General features: G+C 34.0%; 1 protein-coding gene and 1 long non-coding RNA gene across 14 annotated transcripts in view; one reads left to right on the forward strand and one right to left on the reverse strand.

Moving 5' to 3' along the window:
• The window catches only part of LOC145057496 (MADS-box transcription factor 23-like), a 26,022-nt gene extending 11,141 nt beyond the window's left edge, over positions 1–14,881 (forward strand). For 2 of the 10 annotated variants that reach the window (XM_079005353.1, XM_079005352.1), the window contains exons 3-11: positions 5,037–5,112; positions 7,804–7,882; positions 8,059–8,141; positions 13,048–13,109; positions 13,753–13,852; positions 13,958–13,999; positions 14,088–14,171; positions 14,257–14,417; positions 14,517–14,881. In XM_079005353.1, coding sequence (XP_078861479.1) covers positions 5,037–5,112; positions 7,804–7,882; positions 8,059–8,141; positions 13,048–13,109; positions 13,753–13,852; positions 13,958–13,999; positions 14,088–14,171; positions 14,257–14,417; positions 14,517–14,523 — 694 coding nt within the window. In that variant the 3' untranslated portion in view covers positions 14,524–14,881. Of the gene's footprint in view, positions 1–5,036; positions 5,113–7,510; positions 7,647–7,738; positions 7,883–8,058; positions 8,142–13,047; positions 13,110–13,752; positions 13,853–13,957; positions 14,000–14,087; positions 14,172–14,256; positions 14,418–14,516 lie in introns of those variants that run through there. The other 8 variants (XM_079005355.1, XM_079005354.1, XM_079005356.1 and 5 more) reach the window with 8 other exon arrangements.
• The window catches only part of LOC145057497 (uncharacterized), a 19,621-nt gene extending 2,865 nt beyond the window's left edge, over positions 1–16,756 (reverse strand). The window contains exons 1-5 of one of the 4 annotated variants that reach the window (XR_013686089.1): positions 16,504–16,756; positions 16,170–16,245; positions 15,917–15,982; positions 10,597–10,714; positions 5,238–5,344 (exon numbers count right to left, since the gene is read on the reverse strand). This is a non-coding gene — a long non-coding RNA (uncharacterized LOC145057497). Of the gene's footprint in view, positions 1–5,237; positions 5,345–10,235; positions 10,715–15,916; positions 15,983–16,169; positions 16,246–16,503 lie in introns of those variants that run through there. The other 3 variants (XR_013686088.1, XR_013686087.1, XR_013686086.1) reach the window with 3 other exon arrangements.
• Between the last annotated feature and the right edge of the window lie 4,387 nt (positions 16,757–21,143).

Consider the following 21,143-nt stretch of genomic DNA (forward strand, 5'->3'; position numbering starts at 1 on the left):
CAAATATGGGATCACAAAGTCTTGTGGCCACTCAATTCAACCCAATCCTAATATGAATGCACACAAAAGGATGCTCTAAAACCATTTCAAAACTATGCATATATTTTCATCAAAACCATAAATAAGTTTCATGAATACAAGTAACCATTGATACACATATAGCAAGTAATATCATATTATATGATAGACAAACCAAAAAATCATATATAAAATGAAAACAAGAAAGAAAAAAAAATCAAAGTATCTATAGGGAATTGGTTGTTGAAATCCTATTAAGTGACCCATTAAGTCACATATTAAGATCTTAATTTGGAAGATGAAATTTCATTGTCTCGAAGTCTTCCTTATGTTAAAACACGAACACAGGAAAAGAAACAGGGACTAATTTAGATATGAGGTGAGAGAGTTATGGTCTAAACAAGAAATGGTTGAATACTAAGCCCACCTGGGCTTAGCTTGGATGTGGGTTCGCGTCGGTTTCACCAACAAGTACCAAAATCAACTAGGCATACCCAACTTGATTGAAAAGGGATTTTGGCATGTTTGGCCCAAGGTTTAAATGTAGGACATTGCCAAATATATTTATTTTGCTTGGGGTCTTGATTTATCAAGAATGGTTCCAATGGACTCTTAAACACTTAATAATTATTAGGAAACTTCTAAAACAACTCAATAAATTATAAAAATGATGATTCATTTCCATAAATTGTAGATTAGATGACTAGGAATTCAATAAAACTCAAAAGAAGCAACAATTAAGATAGTCTCAAAATTGGCATTTTCACTGCATTGACTCAACTAGATTGATTTGAATAACCTTAAAAGCATCAATTAAATTATGTTGAAAAGTTCAAAACATTATATTACTTCTAATCCGCCCATTCAGTTTATGGTTCCATCCTTCATACATGATTCCAAGTCTAGGTGTGAAGTTATGAGACTCTTTTCTAATAAAACATTTGTGAATTCAAATGGATTTTAAAACACCTTTAAAAACCTTCAAATACATGTAGTGTTAAAATTGTTACTTCTTTTCCAAATTTTACAAAATGATTTTGAGGTTACCATTGATTAAAAACAAGTCCAAACGATTTCAATGGTATGCAACCACTGGAATCATCAATTCCATTAACATAGGAGCTATAGAACTTTGGAATCATCATGAGGATCATCACAAATTAACAATTAACTTCATAAATATAACTAGAACCTAGGTTTGAATTCAAAACTTCAGGCATAATCTAGAGTACAACTCCAACATTAAGTTGAGGTTGCAACCCGTCACATTCCACCATAGAAGATGGAATCAACCATTCAAATGATTTATTAGTGATTAGAGCGTGGTACAAGCATTAAAACTCATTCCAATCACAAATCAATCATCAAATTCAAGATTAAAAAATCGTGGGTTGAAAACACACAAAAATCTCTATCAAAGCATCATACAATCAACTATGGAGGAAATTGATGATAATATGATGTTCTAGAGATGAGATAAAAACTAAAACTTCATTGAATCACTTGATAAAAGATAAAAATCAAATTCAACTTTATCACTCAAAACCCTAGATAATGAAATGAAGAAGTTAAAAGAGAAATTATAGCCCTAATCACTTAGAGATGAAGAGGAAATGGTTGAATATATAATTTGATACCAAAGGACTTTCAATTCCACCATGAGAGCTTGGGATCACCATTTTCAAAGTGTGTCTTCCTCTCTACATGTCGTTTGAATCAAATAAGAAAAATGAAGAAAGATCACTAGTTTTCATACTTAATACATATTGCACTACAAACCCTCAAGATTCTTATTTTAAACATTGGCCAAAAAATAACAAATAACTAACACTTTATTTAATTACACTCTTAGTCCTTCTCGTCAATTTTATAACATTTAAGCCCACAAGGATAAATCAAGCTAATGTAAGGTTAAATTTGTATTATTTAGCTAATTTTTTTAATTCATCTAATCATTTTATTTTATTTTTCCAAAAAAATATATTTTTATTAAAAAAATGAGTTAAAACTCCATGCCCAAATTAAGGGTGTTACACACTCCCTGCTAACTTACTGAAAGTCTATGAATTTTTAAGATAAAAAGACCTGAAACTCTATGAAATTTTAAGATAAAAAGACCACAGTACCTTTAATGAACCTCAAACTCTCTTTTCCTTTATTTTTCTCTATCTTCCTGTTTTTGGTCATTTTACAACGGTAAGTAGTTTTCTCAAACAAAAAAAACTTATAGTTTTTTCGCATCACATAAACTAATCAAAACACATTTTCAAAAATTTTGTTTTGTTACTACATAAGTTATAAGCACTTCTACCAAAAAAAAAAATTGAAACACAACCCTTTCAATTATTTCAGTGACAAAATAATAAATTAACATGTTATCACACTTGTATCCTTACTCAAAATATAACATATCTTGGTCTTACATAAATATGATCAGATCGTTGTTTACATATGCGTAAAACTCAAAATATAACATATCTTGGTAATTACATAAATATGATCAAATCATTGTTCACATATGTGTAAAGTATACATGTACATATAATATACTTGCATACTTACTACATTAACTTGATCAATTCCTTAAATCATAAACATCAACTTGCTTTATAAACATGTAATTGTTTGACATATCAATGTCTATTTGCACCATCCATATCGAATATTTATTTGTATATTTATATATGCACACATGCATGCACGCCCATCATAAATAGTATGAATGTATAGATGAGATTGGTTTATTGATTCCTTATTCCTTTTGATTCTCTATTGAACTTTTGTGTTTGCATGTGTGTGTGTGTATATATATATATATATATATATATATATATATATATATATATATATATATATATATATATATATATAACAAGATCGGGTGAGGACTCATTTTAAAATGAGTACTCGTGAGGACACCTTAAAATTGAATCATGAATCAAAATGATGCAAAATAAAAAAAATAAAATTGAATCATGGATCAATTTTAATGATGCAATTTTTTTTTCTTCTGGACATAGATCTAAAGCTCGATTTTATGATTTGTATTTTTTTTTAGATTTTTTTAAGGTGTTCTCACAAGTCCTCACAGGAACCGAACCCTATATATATATATATATATATATATATATATATATATATATATATATATATATATATATATATATATATATATACACACACACACACACACACACTTTGCGGAAATACGAAAACAGATTTTATCTTATATTTTTAAAATATATATATATATATATATATATATATATGAATTAATAGAATATAGTCCATATAAGGCGTTAGAAACCTCTTTTTCAAATGTGTTGTAGATTTGTATTTGGTTGTTCATTTCATTTTAGTTAATGTAAAATTATTATTAATTAATTTAGAAACGTATATGATTCGTATAAATTTAACATATGAAAAGTTACCTAAAAATGACTCGTCGACTACCCGAAATCGACTCATTAACCCGCAAACCCATATATTTAAACGGTTTATGTTTGCATGTGATATGTTTATTAAACCAACTCTTTTCCTATATCATTGATCATGATTTGCGTACTTTATTTGATGGCCTGGGGAAAGATTGACAACTGTAGATGTGTTACAATAAGTTACTATCTCTTGTCCATTGAGTGTTTATGTCTACAACAAAAACATATTCTTTATCTTTGGGTTTTGGGCTTCTAAGAAGCAACAAATTGTCTCTAGCTCATCTATCGAATGGGAGCAGAAACTTATCATATTATAAGTGAGATCAAACGAGTCTATATAGTCTAAGTATAGTGTTTCGCAATCATGCAAAAAATGTTGAAACTGATTTCATTTCATGGGGGAAAAGATCTCTAATGTCAAAAACTTTGAGTTACAATTTATTTACATATAAGTGTCTACACCAAGCTTGTTGTCAACACAACGGTTTATGTTTCTTAGGTTCGAGCTTCAGGTTGTTCCCCACCCTTGTCTTGCAATCAAACTATATTTAATTTTAGCAAAGGTCTTAATAGTTTGGAAGTCATAATGCACATGGTTATGTTTTCAGTTGAGTAGAAGACTTAACCTTAATTGAGATTTGATAGATATCTTGGAGGGGCTTATTAAACTATATGTAATTTTAGTTGTAATATTATAGCAAGGTCTTATTCTTATAAACTCCAAACCGTTTTACACCTTGGGACTTGAATTTCCATCAAATGTTGCTTTTAGTCTTCTCTATATACGGACTTTTCTTTCAATTCCTCGGATTTAATTTATTCCAATTAAATCATAATTAGATTAAAAAACTGTAGTCCTGTAATTTTGAATTCCTTAGGGTTATTGCTATGTTGGAAATAATTGTAAACCCTGTTTATGATTATAGACAATGAGAGGTAAGTACATTATTGCGACCCAATCAACAAGAATTAATTGTTGGTTCAACCAATCTCCTATTTTATTTTGTAGTGAAATTAAGTCGCTGTATGTGTTGTATTTGTAACCGATTCTTGTTTTTAGTTTTTTTATGGTCTCATTCTCAATTCCAAGAGGGTAAATTTTAGAAGTACAATACATAATTACATATGCGTTATATATCTGGCATCTATATGAAACAAGTTTTTATGTGGACTGTCTTAAAACAGCACCATAGACAAGCAGGTAGAAAAAATTGGTCATATGGGTGAAGTCAACACAACACAGGTAGCATAATACCAATCAAATCAAATGAACTTTATACAAGAGGGCATAATCTAAAAACTTGTTCAAACTTTTCCATATTCTTTGCAATCTGATTTGCCAGGTAAACTGATAGCAGCAATAGTGTATATTTTTATGGGCTAAATGCAAGAATGAGCAATAAACTTCCATTTGTTTATTTATTTAATGTATCCTTTCTATTACAGCTGCATTCTACTTTCACTTCTTTGATAAATCTAGTGAAAAATGCTTTGTATTTGCTATAACTTGATAGATTTTTCAAAGTAGAAAGCTTATATAGGATTAGAAACTAAAGAATATTTGTGCTATACTCTTACCAGCATGAAGTCGGTGATTGATCGATACCACAAAGCCAAAGACGAACAACAAATGACAACTCCAATTTCAGAGGTCAGGGTAAGCTCACAACTACCCTCTTTCATCCTATCCTTCCTAACTTTTACTACTACTATATATGGTTAATACACCCTATGAAACAAATGAAGTAGCGCTCCCTTCTTTCCTACTTGTAACTAGTTTCCAAAAAAAAAAAAAACTTTAAAAGTATATTGAGATAGATGCTCCTTTTACATTAGACCTCTCACCATGCTTCCTGATCCTTCATTTACTGTATTCTGTAGCAAAGATTCTGATTTGTATCATGAATCAGAATCTTGTTTTGGTTAGAGAGCCTATCAAAGTGTAAGGTTCAATTCCCAAATTATGTACTTGTAGCAAGTGTAAAGATATATCCTCCCTCATATGTATATTATATAGTACTCAATCATAAGTATCTATTAATTTAAATTTCTTCAGCTAAAGAAGAAGAATTTAGATTATGTGAAATTTTCTTGTTATAAGGGAAGACCAAAAGATAATTAAGACACAAAAAGAAAGGAGAAGTGGTACTGGTACAAATAGTCAACTAACTTAAAAGCAATGGGAACCATGAGGCAGAGAAAACAGAATGGGAGTATTTTATTTAAGTAGTCTTCATATAAAAACTAAACTGTAATTTGACTACACATAATATTCCAAACATATGATTTTCAATCTAAGGTAGTGTTTGGGACACAGGACAAGATTGGATGGGACTGCAATGAGTTTCTGTGTAGTGTTTGGTTTTGGTAAGTAAGATTAGGACAAAACAGAACAAGCTAGCTTTATGCATCCGGTAAGACAGAACAAGATGTCAAAATTACCACATTGCCCTTGAGTTTCGTAGACATGTCATATCATAATCATATGTAAATAATTTTGTTAAACAACCAAAATCCAAATCATATTTTAATACTTTTATCAAAGATATTTAACAACAAAACTTAAATCCCATTCATATTTTACTACTTTTATTAAAAATTATTAAGTATGCTACAAATGCAACACCAGCAGTTGCATTCTTGTGTTCAAATACTATCTATGTAGCTTCAAAATAAGGACGGAGAGAAACTCATAGAAATTTTGAATACTAGAGAAACAAAAGCAAAAAAGACCAAGTAAAAAAAAAAAAAAAAACCTAATTCTAACAAACAAACAAACAACTTGGGATAGGGAAATCTTAATATCAGGAAACCTAACCATCAAGTGTTGGGAAGTTGACAAGCAAGACAGGAGTGAAGAAGAAAGAAATAGGTACCTGTACTGATTGATGTTTGATACGAATCCAGAAATATTAGCCCCAAATGTGGGTAAGCCAAGAGTTTTGCAGGTTTACTCCAGGAGGGTAAAAAAGGGAATTAAAGAAAGTGGCTAGAAGTTGGCCAGATGAGAGAGAAGAATAAAAGGGGAGGAAGATCTCATGTTCCATTACTTTTCTTTGGGTTGTAATTGGCTCTTAGTCTGTACTAGTCAGAGAGGGAGATTCCCTAGAATTAGTTATTGTTCATCATTACATCATTTCATTCTACATCTTCTTCTTCTTCCCAGAATTCTGTGACTTCATTGATTTTTTGCGATTTTAATTGTTCCAATTCCACATCAATGTTCAATGAGGAGACATACAAGAATGGATGGATAGAAGCCACAGATGAGAGAGTTTATAAAAGCTTCTGCTAAGTACTCCAGGAATTGATGAAAAAAAAACATCCTTACACCAAACTATAAACATGAAATCAGATCGACCAATCTATCACCAAGGCTAAATAAGTAAATATACAACCTCCTCCCTGAACCCAAAGCCTGAACATGCTTTCTCTCAAACAAGACAGCAAAGGGAGGATAAAGGCTATATAACACTTTTTAGATCTTGTGAAAGCCTGCATTGAAATGATGAACAGCACAGCATATAAAAGAAGCAGTGTGAATGTTAAAGAACCAAAGATTACTACATTCTATTAATAGATCAGATAATGGTAGCAAATTTGGTTTACACTACACTACACGTTTCTTTTCTTTGTGTATTAAGCTTGTATTAATATACTATCACAGTCACAGTATATATGGTGGAATGCACATGCATGATGCACCCCTCTAGTTTGGATTACTAGTGAAATACCTTTAACCTTTCTGCAAGGGTAGGGTAGTAGTTGCATACATCATATATAAGCTTCTCAAGCAACATGCCATGTCTGGAGCCTTGCTAAGAAATCATACCAACCCCTCTAACTCTAAGTAAGATTATGATATACTCACTATGAAAATTAAGTTAAAGAATAGGAAATATGATTGTAGAATTTTAGGTTTCATCAGTATTCTTCCATTCCATAATCCATACTCACAAGAAATACAGGACTCCATTATTCTTTAAATCACCCCTGATAGGGTTACTATTAGAGTGACTTATGGCTGCTGAATGCTGATTACTGAGAGAGTATCAGATGAAGTCATAAGCATGCATTATAAGGCTTCTAATATTACCCAACTATTCTGCACAAGTTGGCAGAGAGGTTGAGTTGCTCCAGCTCCAGCTCCTCACATGGGTGACTGATTCTGGCATACAGAATGCACAAAGAGTACCTTACCTACCCTATAATCTCTGTCCATCTGTAGCTTTATCTTGTGTATTTTATTTTTAATGGTGATTTAAAAACTGTTATGGAATTAGGAAAGTGAAAGGAAGATGATACTGATTTCTGCAGACATGCATCACCCACTGCTCTTCTTCAACAGCTGCAGATGAAGGAGGAAAAGTCAGAAACAAAAGCATCCAAGAGGCGGAAGGACTCTGAGACTTTCCCATTGAAAAATAGTTCGTTTTCTTAACAGATCACTCTTCAAGTCAACACAACACAACACAGATTGAAATGTTCACTGCTGACAGCTTCAAGATGCTTTACTGAATTGAAAGAAGCAATCTGATTCTGGTACCAAACAAAACAATATTCTTTTGTAAGTTTATTAAGCAGACTGCTTCCTTCATCTCAGGAACCACCAAGACCAAAGCAGAAGGACCAAGAATCTGCATGCTTCATGGGCAAGGGGCAGATTCGGAAAATCTGCAGTCGCAGGTAAAATCCATCCTAGAGAAAGCACTAAAGCTTTTTCATCATATTACTTATCTGTTTCCTTCCCACTCACAAAGGAAGGACCTCAGCCACAGTAATAACCCTAATTCAAAAGATCAAAAAAGGGTGACTGATCCCACAATTACAAGCCAAGGAAGGTGATGCCCATGCTTGAACCTCAAACCTCTCTTACAGATTACCAACCTTGCAATAACATCTTCCTGACTTCTTATTCATCTAAGATCAATCTTTAGTACAAGGTTTTTATTTTACAATTTCATTGAGTAAGAATGTGAGAACTGAAAAATCATAAGAGAGGTCTTAGGTTCAATCATGGGCATCACCTTCCTTGCTTTGTCTAGGAACATTGTGATTTATCTTCGCCTTGTTGGCTGTGGGGATGATTATGGGTGGGTGGCATATACCCTTTACAATTGTAGAGAGGCTAATCCACTAAAATTTTTCCTCAAGGATTCAAATAGAAATTATTTGATGATGGATAAATCATTAATATATCTACCCCTTGCTTCCTATATAACCCAATCATTAAAATATCCAAACCTAATTCATGCCTTACCTTCAAAGTTCAAACCCAAATCATATCCCAACCTGCGCCCAGCATTTCCCTGAAAGTCACCATTTCTATTCGATAATGTTTTCTACCAAAATGTAGGAACACAAGAGCATATAGCAATCAATTTCGATAGACCACATAGCAAATGAAATCCTCTTTGAATCAAGTCACGGCTGACATCTCTTAAGTCAGGAAGGATCAAACAACATCTTAAAAAAATGTGTGTGAATAGGCAAGACCTTTTATCAGATACATAGAAAGAGATAAGTTTAAATTGAACCAAATACTGAGGGAAAACGCATGTAGCCATGAAAAATAAGCTGATGATCATTTCAAGGTAAAGCTCAGATCCTTTTTTATGCAAAACAAAAGTATCATGACTAAAACATGAGAGATCCACAAGCTGGTGTTAGCTAGATTGTGTAAAACCATGAGCATACGTCATGCCATATGAGATCCGGCACCAAGAAATACCTCAAGCAACAAGAGCTCCAGGAAAATGAGTGAATTTCTTGTGTTCACAAACTAAATCATTGTGATATGAAGCTTTCATACGCATTGAATCTCCTTCTAAGATGAAATAGATCTTGGTAAAAAGAAATACATATACATGATGAAACGAAAAGGGGTTGACATTATTGTGCAAAGAGTAAAAGCAATCTGGAGTAACACAATCTCAAAAAATGAAGTGCTGGTTGATGCAGATTACATAACACTCAGAAATTCACGAAACTACTGAAACAATATAGCCTCTTACTATAACACTCAGTGTATGAAGAAAGACTCGGGACAACTTCACTAAACCCTAAACCTTAAATGCAAACACATGCATGAGTTGATTAGTCAAGGAATTGGGGAGCCAAAAAGGAAATAGATACTAAATCACAAGACTAATTAGAACTACAGACCAGGAGAAGCTTTGACTTCAGAAACACACTCACTTCAATGGGATTACAACCAAACAATGTATATGATTGTCAATTTTGACATACATAAGCTAAAATTACAAAAATTTCGATAATTCCCAAAGTTACGATCATGATTTTCTACTCAAAACTATAGACACGACTCTAAAAGAAGCCCATACGAAATCAACATTGTGCTTTGGTTTACATCCTGAAACTTTATGCAACTTTCAGAGAAGTATCTCTTTCTACCAGTGGACATGTCTTTAGTCTTTACATACAAAGAACATGAGATTATGTGTAAGACGGACTCTATCCATGCAGAGAACATTGAGTAACGACTTCTAAGGGATTGGTTTCACTTGTATTTGAATTTATGGATGAATGAGCCACAGTGTTCCAAAAACATGTAGAGGGTATCATTATCATGAATCATATCATAGGATACAAATTTAATTAGAATACGTCTGATAGATAATATTATTGGTGTTCCAAAAAATCCTACTTAGGGCGCTTAAGCATCCATTGGGTGTTCTCCTTATGGTTTTAATTAGAAAGGGTCACTAAATCATCCACCTAGCTTAAGCATCCCTCACCACTTATATTAGCCGCTAATCGTCAAAAATAAGAACTTGAAAAATAATAAGGGGACTATTTCTCATACAGGAAGTTATCTTCTCAATCCTTAATGGCTAATTGGCATCACTAGAACAGTGAAACTAGCCATGTTGAAAAAGTAACTTAGCTTTTAATTCTAACATGTACATGTATTCTGATAATATTCATATCATGTATTGTGAAATGAACCATTTATCCACCGATGTTCCTGGGTGACCCTTGCTAAAACAATTAAGCCCTAGAAGAACAAACCACATAATAACATCAAGTTTTTGAGGTTTGAATGCAGAATCGATTCAGCTAAAAGCGGATGTGACCCAAAATAATATATATCCATCCATCACTTAAGAAGTATTTTTACCATGTTGGATAACTAGTCTGAATTCTCATGTGCATCCATCCGCCCACTCAAGGATCACTTGTCCCCGCATGCCCTTCACGTATGATGCTCCCTCGATACTTAAGACATGCACATATAACTGCATGATACAATGAAACAAATTAGGGTTTGTCAATGCAATGAGTTTTTTAAACATTCAACAACAATCTATTTACAACTCCTTTCTCTAACAATTGGTGAATGCCACCCACCAACCGGTCCCACAGCTACCAACATGGGGAAGGTAAACTACAATGTCCACAAAGCAAGGAAGGTGATGCTAGGCTTCAACCTACAACCTCACTTGTGGATTCTCATCTCATTAGCAAGCATGGAGGGACTCCTTGCTCTAACAAGAGTAAGCCTAAACATGGATACTTCTAGCACTAGTGTCCAAAAAAAAAAAAACGAAACTCAAAAAGAAAACCAAGATAAATGAAAAGGGAAAAATCCAGAAAAGCACAACCATTTATCTACTAGCATTCAGAAAAACCCTTGCATTTTGTTTATATGCAGAGAACCCTTATATTTTTTGCTACCTTTCACATTAACCCAAATATCCGGTTTTTTAAAGAAATTACCAATTGTTTTGTGACATGACATTTATCTTTTTCATTTTTAGGTTAACATGGAATCAAAAATAAGTGACGTTGCCTCTTATCTATGGTAAAACGTGAGAAATAGATCATTTACTCAACAATCATTTACTTAGGCAAATATAAGTGACATTGCTTATTTTTTTTCCATGTCAACTTAAAAACAAACAAGATAAATATATTGTCATAAAACAACCGATAATTTAAAATTAAAGAAAAAACCGAGATATTTGGGTAAATCTGAAATGTAACTGAAAATGTAATGGTTTTTCTGCATATAAACAAAATATAAGGGTTTCTCTGAGTGTTGGTAGATAAATGGTTGTGCTTTTCTGCAATTTGAAAACAAAAAAAAAAATCTGAAAAACCAACAGTTGGTTTCTCCGAAGTCAAAATCAGAATTTTTTGGTTCATTACCAGTTTCAAGTGAAAAACCAAACAGAACCATGTTCACCCTTATCTAACACTAACAAATTAAAAGGGCTGCACAGTGACTTATCTATTTCTAAGTATCGGGACTACTACAGGAAAGTAATCTTTATCGAACAACAAAGAAACCCTACATCGACTCCCTCATAAAGTTATATACATAAATTGATAAATTGGATAAAAAAGACAGAATAACTAATTCACACATTGAAACAAAAACAAAAAGAGTGTCCATTTTCTATAAGAACAAAGATCATCCACAAAGCTAAAACAATATATTACTCCCTCCATTCGAGAAAAATGTAATGTTTGATTTATCATGTACTTCAATATATAGAAGTCTTTGACTAATAATCAAATACCAAAAATACCCCTAGGACATAGGACATAACTAACTGAGAAAACGTGTGCATCAAAATCAATGTCACCAATTTCTTGCTATAATTATCCAGGGAAAAATAGATACATTTGGACTAGAATCCTCAGAAGTTTTGGTAGAACTCAAAACAAAAGTTGCTCCCTTATAAAATAATCAAATACAATAAAAACTTCATTAGAAGGCATTAAGTAGATCATGTTCAGATTCTTCTCCCACCAAACATCTTCAACGTCGTCTTTTTGCCTAATTTGTATGTCCATTTTCTCGTGGGTTATTAAAACATCTTAATCTAGTTTCTAAAAAAATGAATTTAAGCAAAATAAGCATTCCATACTTAACATGCATCCTAGAAAGTTGTGGAACTACTCATATGATACGCAAAGGCAAAGCTTACAACCGGTATAACATTAAAAATAGTCTAGACTCTAGAATAACAAGTGACATCTAATAAAGCCATCTTAATTGCTTAATTTTTTTACTAATTAGTTGCAAATTATGGGAAGACAACAATCATATCATATGAATATAACATATATATCCCAAAACAATCTTTACCCTCAAGTGGAACTAATTCAGGAGTTGTATCATTATATTATTGTGATCCTTGTTGTCTTAATACATGACCACACCATGATGAGGAATAACTCAGAAACAATTCTCCTTAATTACTTAGTTTTTATCTCGAATTGGTGGTAAAAACTAAAATAATCAAAACTCTAAACGGTAATTATCCAGTTTGGGTGGAGCTTCATTTAGTCTCATTTCTTATAACTTATTCATTTAGCACAAGCAAAAAGTATCAGAAAGTTGTCAGCAATCACCAACCAGCTATCATAGATGTAGGCAGTTGAATTGCAAGTAAAGTTACTCATGCTTCATTGCTTCTTCCTAATACTGGAAGTTCTAAATTTTTTTTAACAAAATCGCACCTGAAGTTATTTTAGCATACAAATTCACAGTTATTTTGTTGCATACATTTTAAAGTGTTTATGATGATGACCCTAAAAAATCTCTATTTATTATTTACAGTTCTGGCAAAGGGAGGCTGCAATGTTAAAGCAACAACTGCAGAGTCTGCAAGAGAATCATAGGTAAAATTTCTATCTAACAAGATTCAGTAAGTGCAAAGCATGAAAACTAGTGATACAGACTATGTTCTTAATCCATAAGGACAACCTTTTACATGAATTTCTAAGAGGGCAAATAGTTTGACATGTTACATTCATATACTACATTATTACAGGGCTAAATAGTGAATAATCCTGGAAATAAAAAACTAATAATTAGACTATATTGTATAATAGTTATAAAGTTAATATTTGATATTGAGAAATAAAATGAAATATTATTGGATATCTAATAAAACAGAATTACTAGAGAAAAAATAATAAAGATTTAGATACTTAAATATAATTACGGGAGTAAAGTGAAATATATTGAATAAGGGGGTTAAATATACAAAACATAAAAACAATATAAGCATTTAATAGTAGTTGATACAAAAATAAAAATAAGTCGAGTGTTCCAATGTAATAACCTCTTTAAACATTATTTCATATAGTAATAAACTATAAAAAAAATAAAAAATAAAAAAAAAAAACCTCCCGTTCCCATTGGAGATGCTCTAACAACAAGTAATCCTATACTTGTAATGCAATCTAGTATCCTTAAGAAACTTCTGGAAATTGATTAAAATATACAAGGATATATTGAGTTTAACAATAACAATTATAGGCGAATGATGGGTGAAGAGCTTTCTGGTTTAAGTGTGAAAGATCTACAGGGCATGGAGAGCCAACTTGAAATGAGTCTCAGAGGTATCCGTATGAAAAAGGTTTGAATCTACTACCCTTTATCTAATGCTAATCTTGTGACTTATATACTTTACTTATGTAACCAAAAAAACTTTGTCTTGATGACAATTGATGAATTGCTATAGGACCAACTTCTTTTTGAGGAAATCGAAGAACTCAGCCGAAAGGTCAAGCCAAAACCTTAAGACCATTTTCAAATGTCAATTCTAGAGAAAGTATATCTTCAAGTAACTTGATCTTTTTTTACTCATTCAGGGGAATCTCATCCACCATGAAAATGTCGAACTTTGTAAGAAAGTAACCCAAATTCGTGAAGAAAATACCGAACTCTACAACAAGGTATTTAATATTTTATCAACTGCAGTGAAAAATATTTCAGTAAAATCATGAAACATAATGAATTAGTAATTTTGTCACCTCCTAGATTTATGGAATAAGAGATGGAGAAGCAGCAAACAGAAATGTATTTTTGACAAATGGTTCAAGCATGAGAGAGGATCCACATCCCCCAATCCATCTCCAGCTTTCTCAGCCAGATCAACACGATGCAACTGATCAAGCACCACTCCATTCTACAAATTTGGGGTGATTATTAATAATCTTTTATTCATTTTGTTATATTAATATCTCAAAGGTTTCAATCATATAGCTAGAATGAACAATTATTTTCTGAAAATGATGCAGATTATAACTACAATAATGAGAAGATGGGTGAACTCCAAAGGCTGTTAATTCATTCCTCATCAAAGATAAACCCGTCTAGTTTAAAAGTTTTATAGTGTTAGTCAGTGGTTACCAGATCATAGACAATTCAGAAATGATGGAATCAAATTTGGAAAATGGAGGGGACCAAAAAAAAAACTAGCTGCCTGTAAAAGATTAAAGAAGCAAATAAATTGAAGGTCAAAGAACTACATGAGTGGGGTTTTATATTTTATTTCATGAATATTTTCACTTAGATGAAAAGTAAGTAAGATTTGTACTTGATTTGCTGAAATCTAAGAAAGAAATGTACATATATATATTTATGAAGATTTGAAGTTTGAACACCATGCCCCACACCACTAAAAAGAAAAAAATGAACATAGAAATATAAACACATGACAGGATCCACCACACAGCATGAAAACCAAGTGGGTTGTTATAAATCATCCCCCCCCCCCCAAAAAAAAAAAAAGCAACAAATAGATGCGAACATCATCAACATTTTAGTATGCAAACAAAAAATAAATATCCACCATTTGATTTGTAAGAAAGTTATAAACTTATAATACATGGCAAGGTAAGGGATATTTTGAAAATACGGATAAAGGAGTACACAACTCTTATTATGTCTACCTGCAGCAGATCATTTTGTATTTAGTTGAACATGTAGAAGTTATTCATGTTGTTGGAAACTGTATAAGATTTTAGTTTCATATATAAAACCATTTGTAGTGGATAGATATGACCACTCCAATTATTCAAATTACACATTGGTTCTCTTCAATAAAATCTCTTAGTTGATAATAATTTGCTACGAATTGCAGAAAAGATTGCAGATACCTTCTTTTCAAATGATACTAATTCCCGATCATACCAAATCTGGTACTCATCTTTGTGTATTGTAAATTGTGAACATTTAGTTAAACCATGAAACAAGCAACAAAACTACCAGAATGTGTCATAAACTTATATCTGAGCAAAGATGAGAGTTGTATATATTAAACTTAAAGATTGCTTCAAAACTCCAAATTTATGAGAGCTATACACTAGCATATAGAATATAAATGATATGGTTTTGTTAATTTGCAAACAAAGATATATTACAGATCCTGGTAAAAAAACAAATGATTCAGTCAAACTTTATCTAATATCAGCATTAATAGAACCTTTTCTTAGAATAAAAGATGGTTATGCACTTATGCATACAAATAGCAGGCAGCTCAATAACCTTTTAGAAAGTAGATTAAGAAGGTTAAAAAATTGTTACTCAATACTCATAAACAAAGGCCAAACTAAGTTCAGGAATTCCATGTCCATAAAACTGTCAAGTTCGTTATTTTGGAAAATTAACAAGCATAATTAGAAAAAATACAAAGCACCTGAAATTTCAAGCCATCCACCTTCCAACATGCATTTGACTCCTTTTTTTGGTCTACATGCATCAACTACAGACAATTTTAAAGAGAAATCAAGTTGTATTCCAAGTAAAACCTAGAAAGCTGAACCGTTTAATCGTACACAAAACCGAGCGAAAGCAAAAAAAACAAAAGATTCGTTGTGTCCTCGACAATTATGTCAGGTTTAAAGACTTTGAAAGTTGCAAAAAAAAGAGAAAATAAAGCTTCACCATACCTGTAACTCATGCCAAGTTGCCAACAGGGATCTGCCTTCGATGATTCGATCAAAGCATTTTCCTTAACATACTGACCTATTAGAGCAATTTACAAGCAAACAAACATAAAATTATCTTCAAAAATGATAAAAATTTGCTGAAACACAAGAAACAGCGAACTGGATCAATTCAAAGTACAATTTACGTTCACAAATCGTTTTCAGAAAACAGAAATCAAGCATTTTTTTTCTTTGTTCACTTTCATACTATTATCCACATTAATATATATCGACGCACGATTAATATCACATTTTTGTGATTTTTTCTCGATTCATAATTGATCGATTCACTTACCAGAACATGTAGAAAACACGTGCACTGTTATCATCGAAACTCGAATCGATTCCATGCTAACACCATATAGACATGGCGATATCGAATTTAAACTGTATGTTTCATGGAAGGAGACAGATAATTTAGCTGCTAGAAAAGATGATGAAGAGAGAAGGAGATATGGTGACGGTGAGGGTTGAAAAATATCTAGAACAGGAGGCGTGTCGACTGGTGCGTGGCTGGGTGGAGGGCTACAGTTGGTCCATAGGGTACCCTCCCCCACCAGATTTTGCAAGTCATAATAAATTATTGAATAAATATGATGACATATATATTTTTTTATTTATGTTAATGTATATTATGTTTTTTGAAATATAATTTGAAAATAATGTATTCATAAGGCACCATATATATGTTTGATAAATCTAGCTGTAGGTGGTAGAGTATAATTTTTAATTGTTAATAAGTGTTTCACAAAAATAGATATAAACTTTTAAAAATATAAAAACTAACAAACTAAAAGCTCTTACAAGCTATTTGAAATAGCTTTTGGATTAAGGGTGACTCATTAAGAACATATAAGAAACAACAATAGAGAGAGGGATTAGAACAGAGATGAGAGAGAGATTAGAACAAGAATAAATAGAGAATGAGATTGTTATTGAATTTTTTAATGTATATTACAAAATACTTTTTATTTATAGTACACCTGATGTTTACATGAAAAGAAGACTATAAATTGAGTTAGTAATTAACTTGTAACAAACTTTAAGCTCCCTTAGCAAAATTAGTTGGAAGCTCACGTTTGGAAGCTTGTAGGTTTAGTTTATTGTTATATTAGTGTTTGGAAAGCTTTTAAAATATGTAAAATTATATAAGTGATATGTATAAAAGTTAAAATTGAAAGATAACAATAACCTAATAAATTTGTTATAAACATAATCATTAATATAGTAAATTTGTTATAATACATGTGACATTTCCTTAAATTCTACTCGAAATAGTTTTTTAAATTCAGAGTCTTTTGTTTAAACTAAAAGCTTTAAGCTTGTACCCTCGAACGAAGCCTCTAATTTTATTCGAGCTTTTCATAAAAAACGAAAAGCTCTCAAAGGTTAATTGTCGAAAACATGTAAAAGTTTTGTCTAAAATAAAAGCTTTAAGTATGTATTCCCAAACAAAATTCTCTTTCTTTAATTCGAGTTTTTTTCTCAAAAGTTAAAAGCTCTTAAAAGCTATTTGTTAAACGTATCTATAATGATCTAAGGTGTTTGTGGTGTGGTGTGGTGTGGTGTAGGGTGAGCATTTGGACTAGACTTGACTGGTTTTGCATAAGTTGGTAGACCTTGGACCGGACTTGTTGAGGCAAGTCCAGGTTCGGTGTAACACCTCGTTTTGAAAAGCACTTTTGTGGCGGTCTTGGAGGCCCAAGATATGAGCGATTCAGTCTTTTAGGATCCCCGAGATTTATTCGCAAGGTTTAAGGCTTGGGTGTGTGGTCAGGAGCGTAGGACTTCTCGCCACCTTTTCGCGGATATAAAATTAATCGGAAACGGACTTAGAATGAAGAAGTTATAACACTTTAAAGCATTTGGCATAAATGGTCCCTAATGGAAATGTTTGGCAAGCAAGTCCCATGCATGCAAGGGAAGCATGCACGTGTCTGGCTGGGTACGCCCAATGTAAGCTAGGTACGCCCAACGTAGTGGAGTAAATGATCGCGGATATAGGGAGGAGTACGCCCAGCGTACTCTAAGAGACCCTAAACCCTATATTTTAGAGCATGTCGCTAAATAAAGAACATAATACCCCAATTATCAGTGTAATGCCCCAAAAATACCGGCTAAAAATTTCATTTTTAAATTAGGTTAATACGTAAAAACATCATTACAAATCATTCATAATAATACTCCGTGTCTGAAAAGCAGTAATATCATAACAATATTTCAGAGTACATCCCAGAAAATCCATAGTGCGGAAAAACAAGAGTGTGTGTGATATGCTGCTACCGCGCCGGCTCATTTCCCTTAGTTGAAGAGGTACCTGAAACCAAAACTGAAAACTGTAAGCACGAAGCTTAGTGAGTCCCCCCACTGTACCACATACCATATAATCACATAACATACGTATATTGTCAAGCATATCTGGGTGCCCGACCTACCCCTTCGGTCCTCTCGACCGGACGTTGCCTAGCATACCTGGGTGCTGGCCTCCCCTTCGATCCTCTCGACCGGATACTGCCTAGCATATCTGGGTGCTGGCCTCCCCTTCGGTCCTCTCGACCGGATACTGCCTAGCATATATGGGTGTTGGCCTCCCCTTCGGTCCTCTCGACCGGATACTAGGGAACTATTTATCCCCTCTACTACTACCACATAACATGTATCACAATATCAGAATCTATCTAACATGGCTGGGTATGACTACCCCTTCGGCCCTACCGACCGGATATCTTGGGGACTATCTCCCCCTACTGTCACTAGCACGTAGCATCATATCATACTAGCACATAAACATAACACAGGTAGTAGTAATCCCTAGATGAATATCACAGAGACAATCATCTACATATAACTCCTACTGGTGGGCCGTCATTGTGGCCGTAGACCCACCGCTACTGGAAGGTAACTCACCTCGATGTAGCTGCTGATCTGTGTGGGGATTAACTGTCTGCTGCTGCTCCGGAAATCCTCCGGCTATAATTCCCACAAAACACTCAATCAACCACTGCTAACTGTCCCTTGGGGTAAAATGACCATTTTACCCCTAACCAAGTCATAAGCCAAGGTCAGAGTCAACTTTCAGTTGACCCGACTCGCCGAGTTGGCTCTTCAACTCGCCGAGTCTCTATCTAATCGATTGTTCTGTATCCCGTCTCTACTCGTCGAGTTAGGCGTTGACTCGACGAGTTCTCCTTCTAAACTGATGTCCAAGTCCTTCATCCTACTCGCCGAGTTGTATGAACAACTCGCCGAGTTCATCTTCATCCGATGAACACTTTATGTTGTGACTCGTCGAGTTGTATGAACAACTCGTCGAGTCTGTTCTTGATCTAAGAAGATTTTCTTGAACTCGCCGAGTCAGGGCATTGACTCGCCGAGTTCCTTCATGAATAAGTTCGGCTTCCAACTCACCGAGTCCACCCTGGACTCACTACACTACTCGGCAAAACGAAAAAAGGGGAAAACCCGAGGACTCACGTCTCGACTCGCCGAGTCCGATGAACGACTCGCCGAGTTGTTACCATGCAATTACTATATGGTCGATTCTGCTTGAATCCAGCTCATGCCATACATAGATCCGTGATCATGGGGCTTGATTAACACGTAAAGTTTCCAACTTTACGTGTAAATAGACAACCATGAGGGTTTTAGGGTCCAAAATGCACCAAAAGGGTAGATCTAGGGCTTTCATGCAATATGGTTCCAAAAAGGCAGTAGATCTGAGCTCCTTGAGCTCAACCATGCCTAGATCTAAAGGTTAATCAGCTTATTACGAACCCTTAAACATACACAAGCTTGGAAATGGTTCAAGAAGGACTTTAATGGAGCTATAAGTGACAATAAGCATGAAGACAAGGGGGAAACCGAGTCATACCTTAGGGAACACACTGAGATAGCTCCAAGATGCTTGACCTCTTTTCTTCTTCTTGATCTACTCTCCTTCCCACTCCAAAACTTCAAGAGAACACACCAAATGATTCAAACTCACAAAGAAACAAAGCTTGAACGAGGTATAGGGATCTGAGGGTGAATGGGGGCGAGCTTGGGGCGGAATGAGGGTTTAAATAGGGTGCAAACCCCTGAAACTTAGGGTTTCATCCAACAGCGGTGACTCGCCAAGTCCAGAATACGGACTCGCCGAGTCGCCAACTCAAAACGTGTCCCGGGTCCCGTCTCTACTCGGCGAGTCGGGCCTACAACTCGCCGAGTACAAGGCTAAAAATGCAAACACTTATACAAATTTCCACATACCAGGAATCAGGTGCTACAATCAGCATCCCTCTCATCTTCATACAGCCACCACGAAAACCTAACCCTCCCTTGGGTGTCCTTGGAGATTTGGAGGTCATTAGAGAGCATTTTTGTGATTGTGAAGCCATTTCCAAGCAAGTGAAGAGTATAGCAAAGTGGTGGATCAAAGGGGAAATAGTAGATCCGAGTTCGGGGTTCCATTTTAGATCACTTGGAGGTATAAAGCTATAAACTTTATCTAAGAGTGCTTAGATCTAGTGTGGTTTAGTTTTGAAGTCATTTTGGTCCAAAGGTTGAAGCTTCTTAGTCCAAATTCGGCTTCTAGGCTAAGGGTTGCCACCCTTAGTGCTAAATGACTCCCTAGGAAAGAAAGGTGTCATCTTGGTGGTCTTAATAGGTTCATGCAAGAGTTAAGACCACTTTCATGAAAGTAGAGTATCATTTTTTGGAGTTTGGACTTGTTTGGGGCATGCAAAGTCACTAAGTCAGTGACTTTATGGAATAAGACGTTGGAAAGGATTTGGATATGTGATTGTAGCTTCTGAATCTGAGTATTAAGCACTTAATGGGAAAATGACTTAACAGAGGAGTACGTTGAGCGTACAAGCAGGTACGCCCAGCGTACTCACCATTTGGCTAGTATGCTTAACGTACATAGGAGTACGCCCAACGTACTCATCAGTTATG

Source organism: Lactuca serriola, chromosome 6 (genome assembly GCF_051521515.1).
Source record: "Lactuca serriola cultivar US96UC23 chromosome 6, Lser_US96UC23_V15, whole genome shotgun sequence".
Classification (NCBI taxonomy): domain Eukaryota; kingdom Viridiplantae; phylum Streptophyta; class Magnoliopsida; order Asterales; family Asteraceae; genus Lactuca; species Lactuca serriola.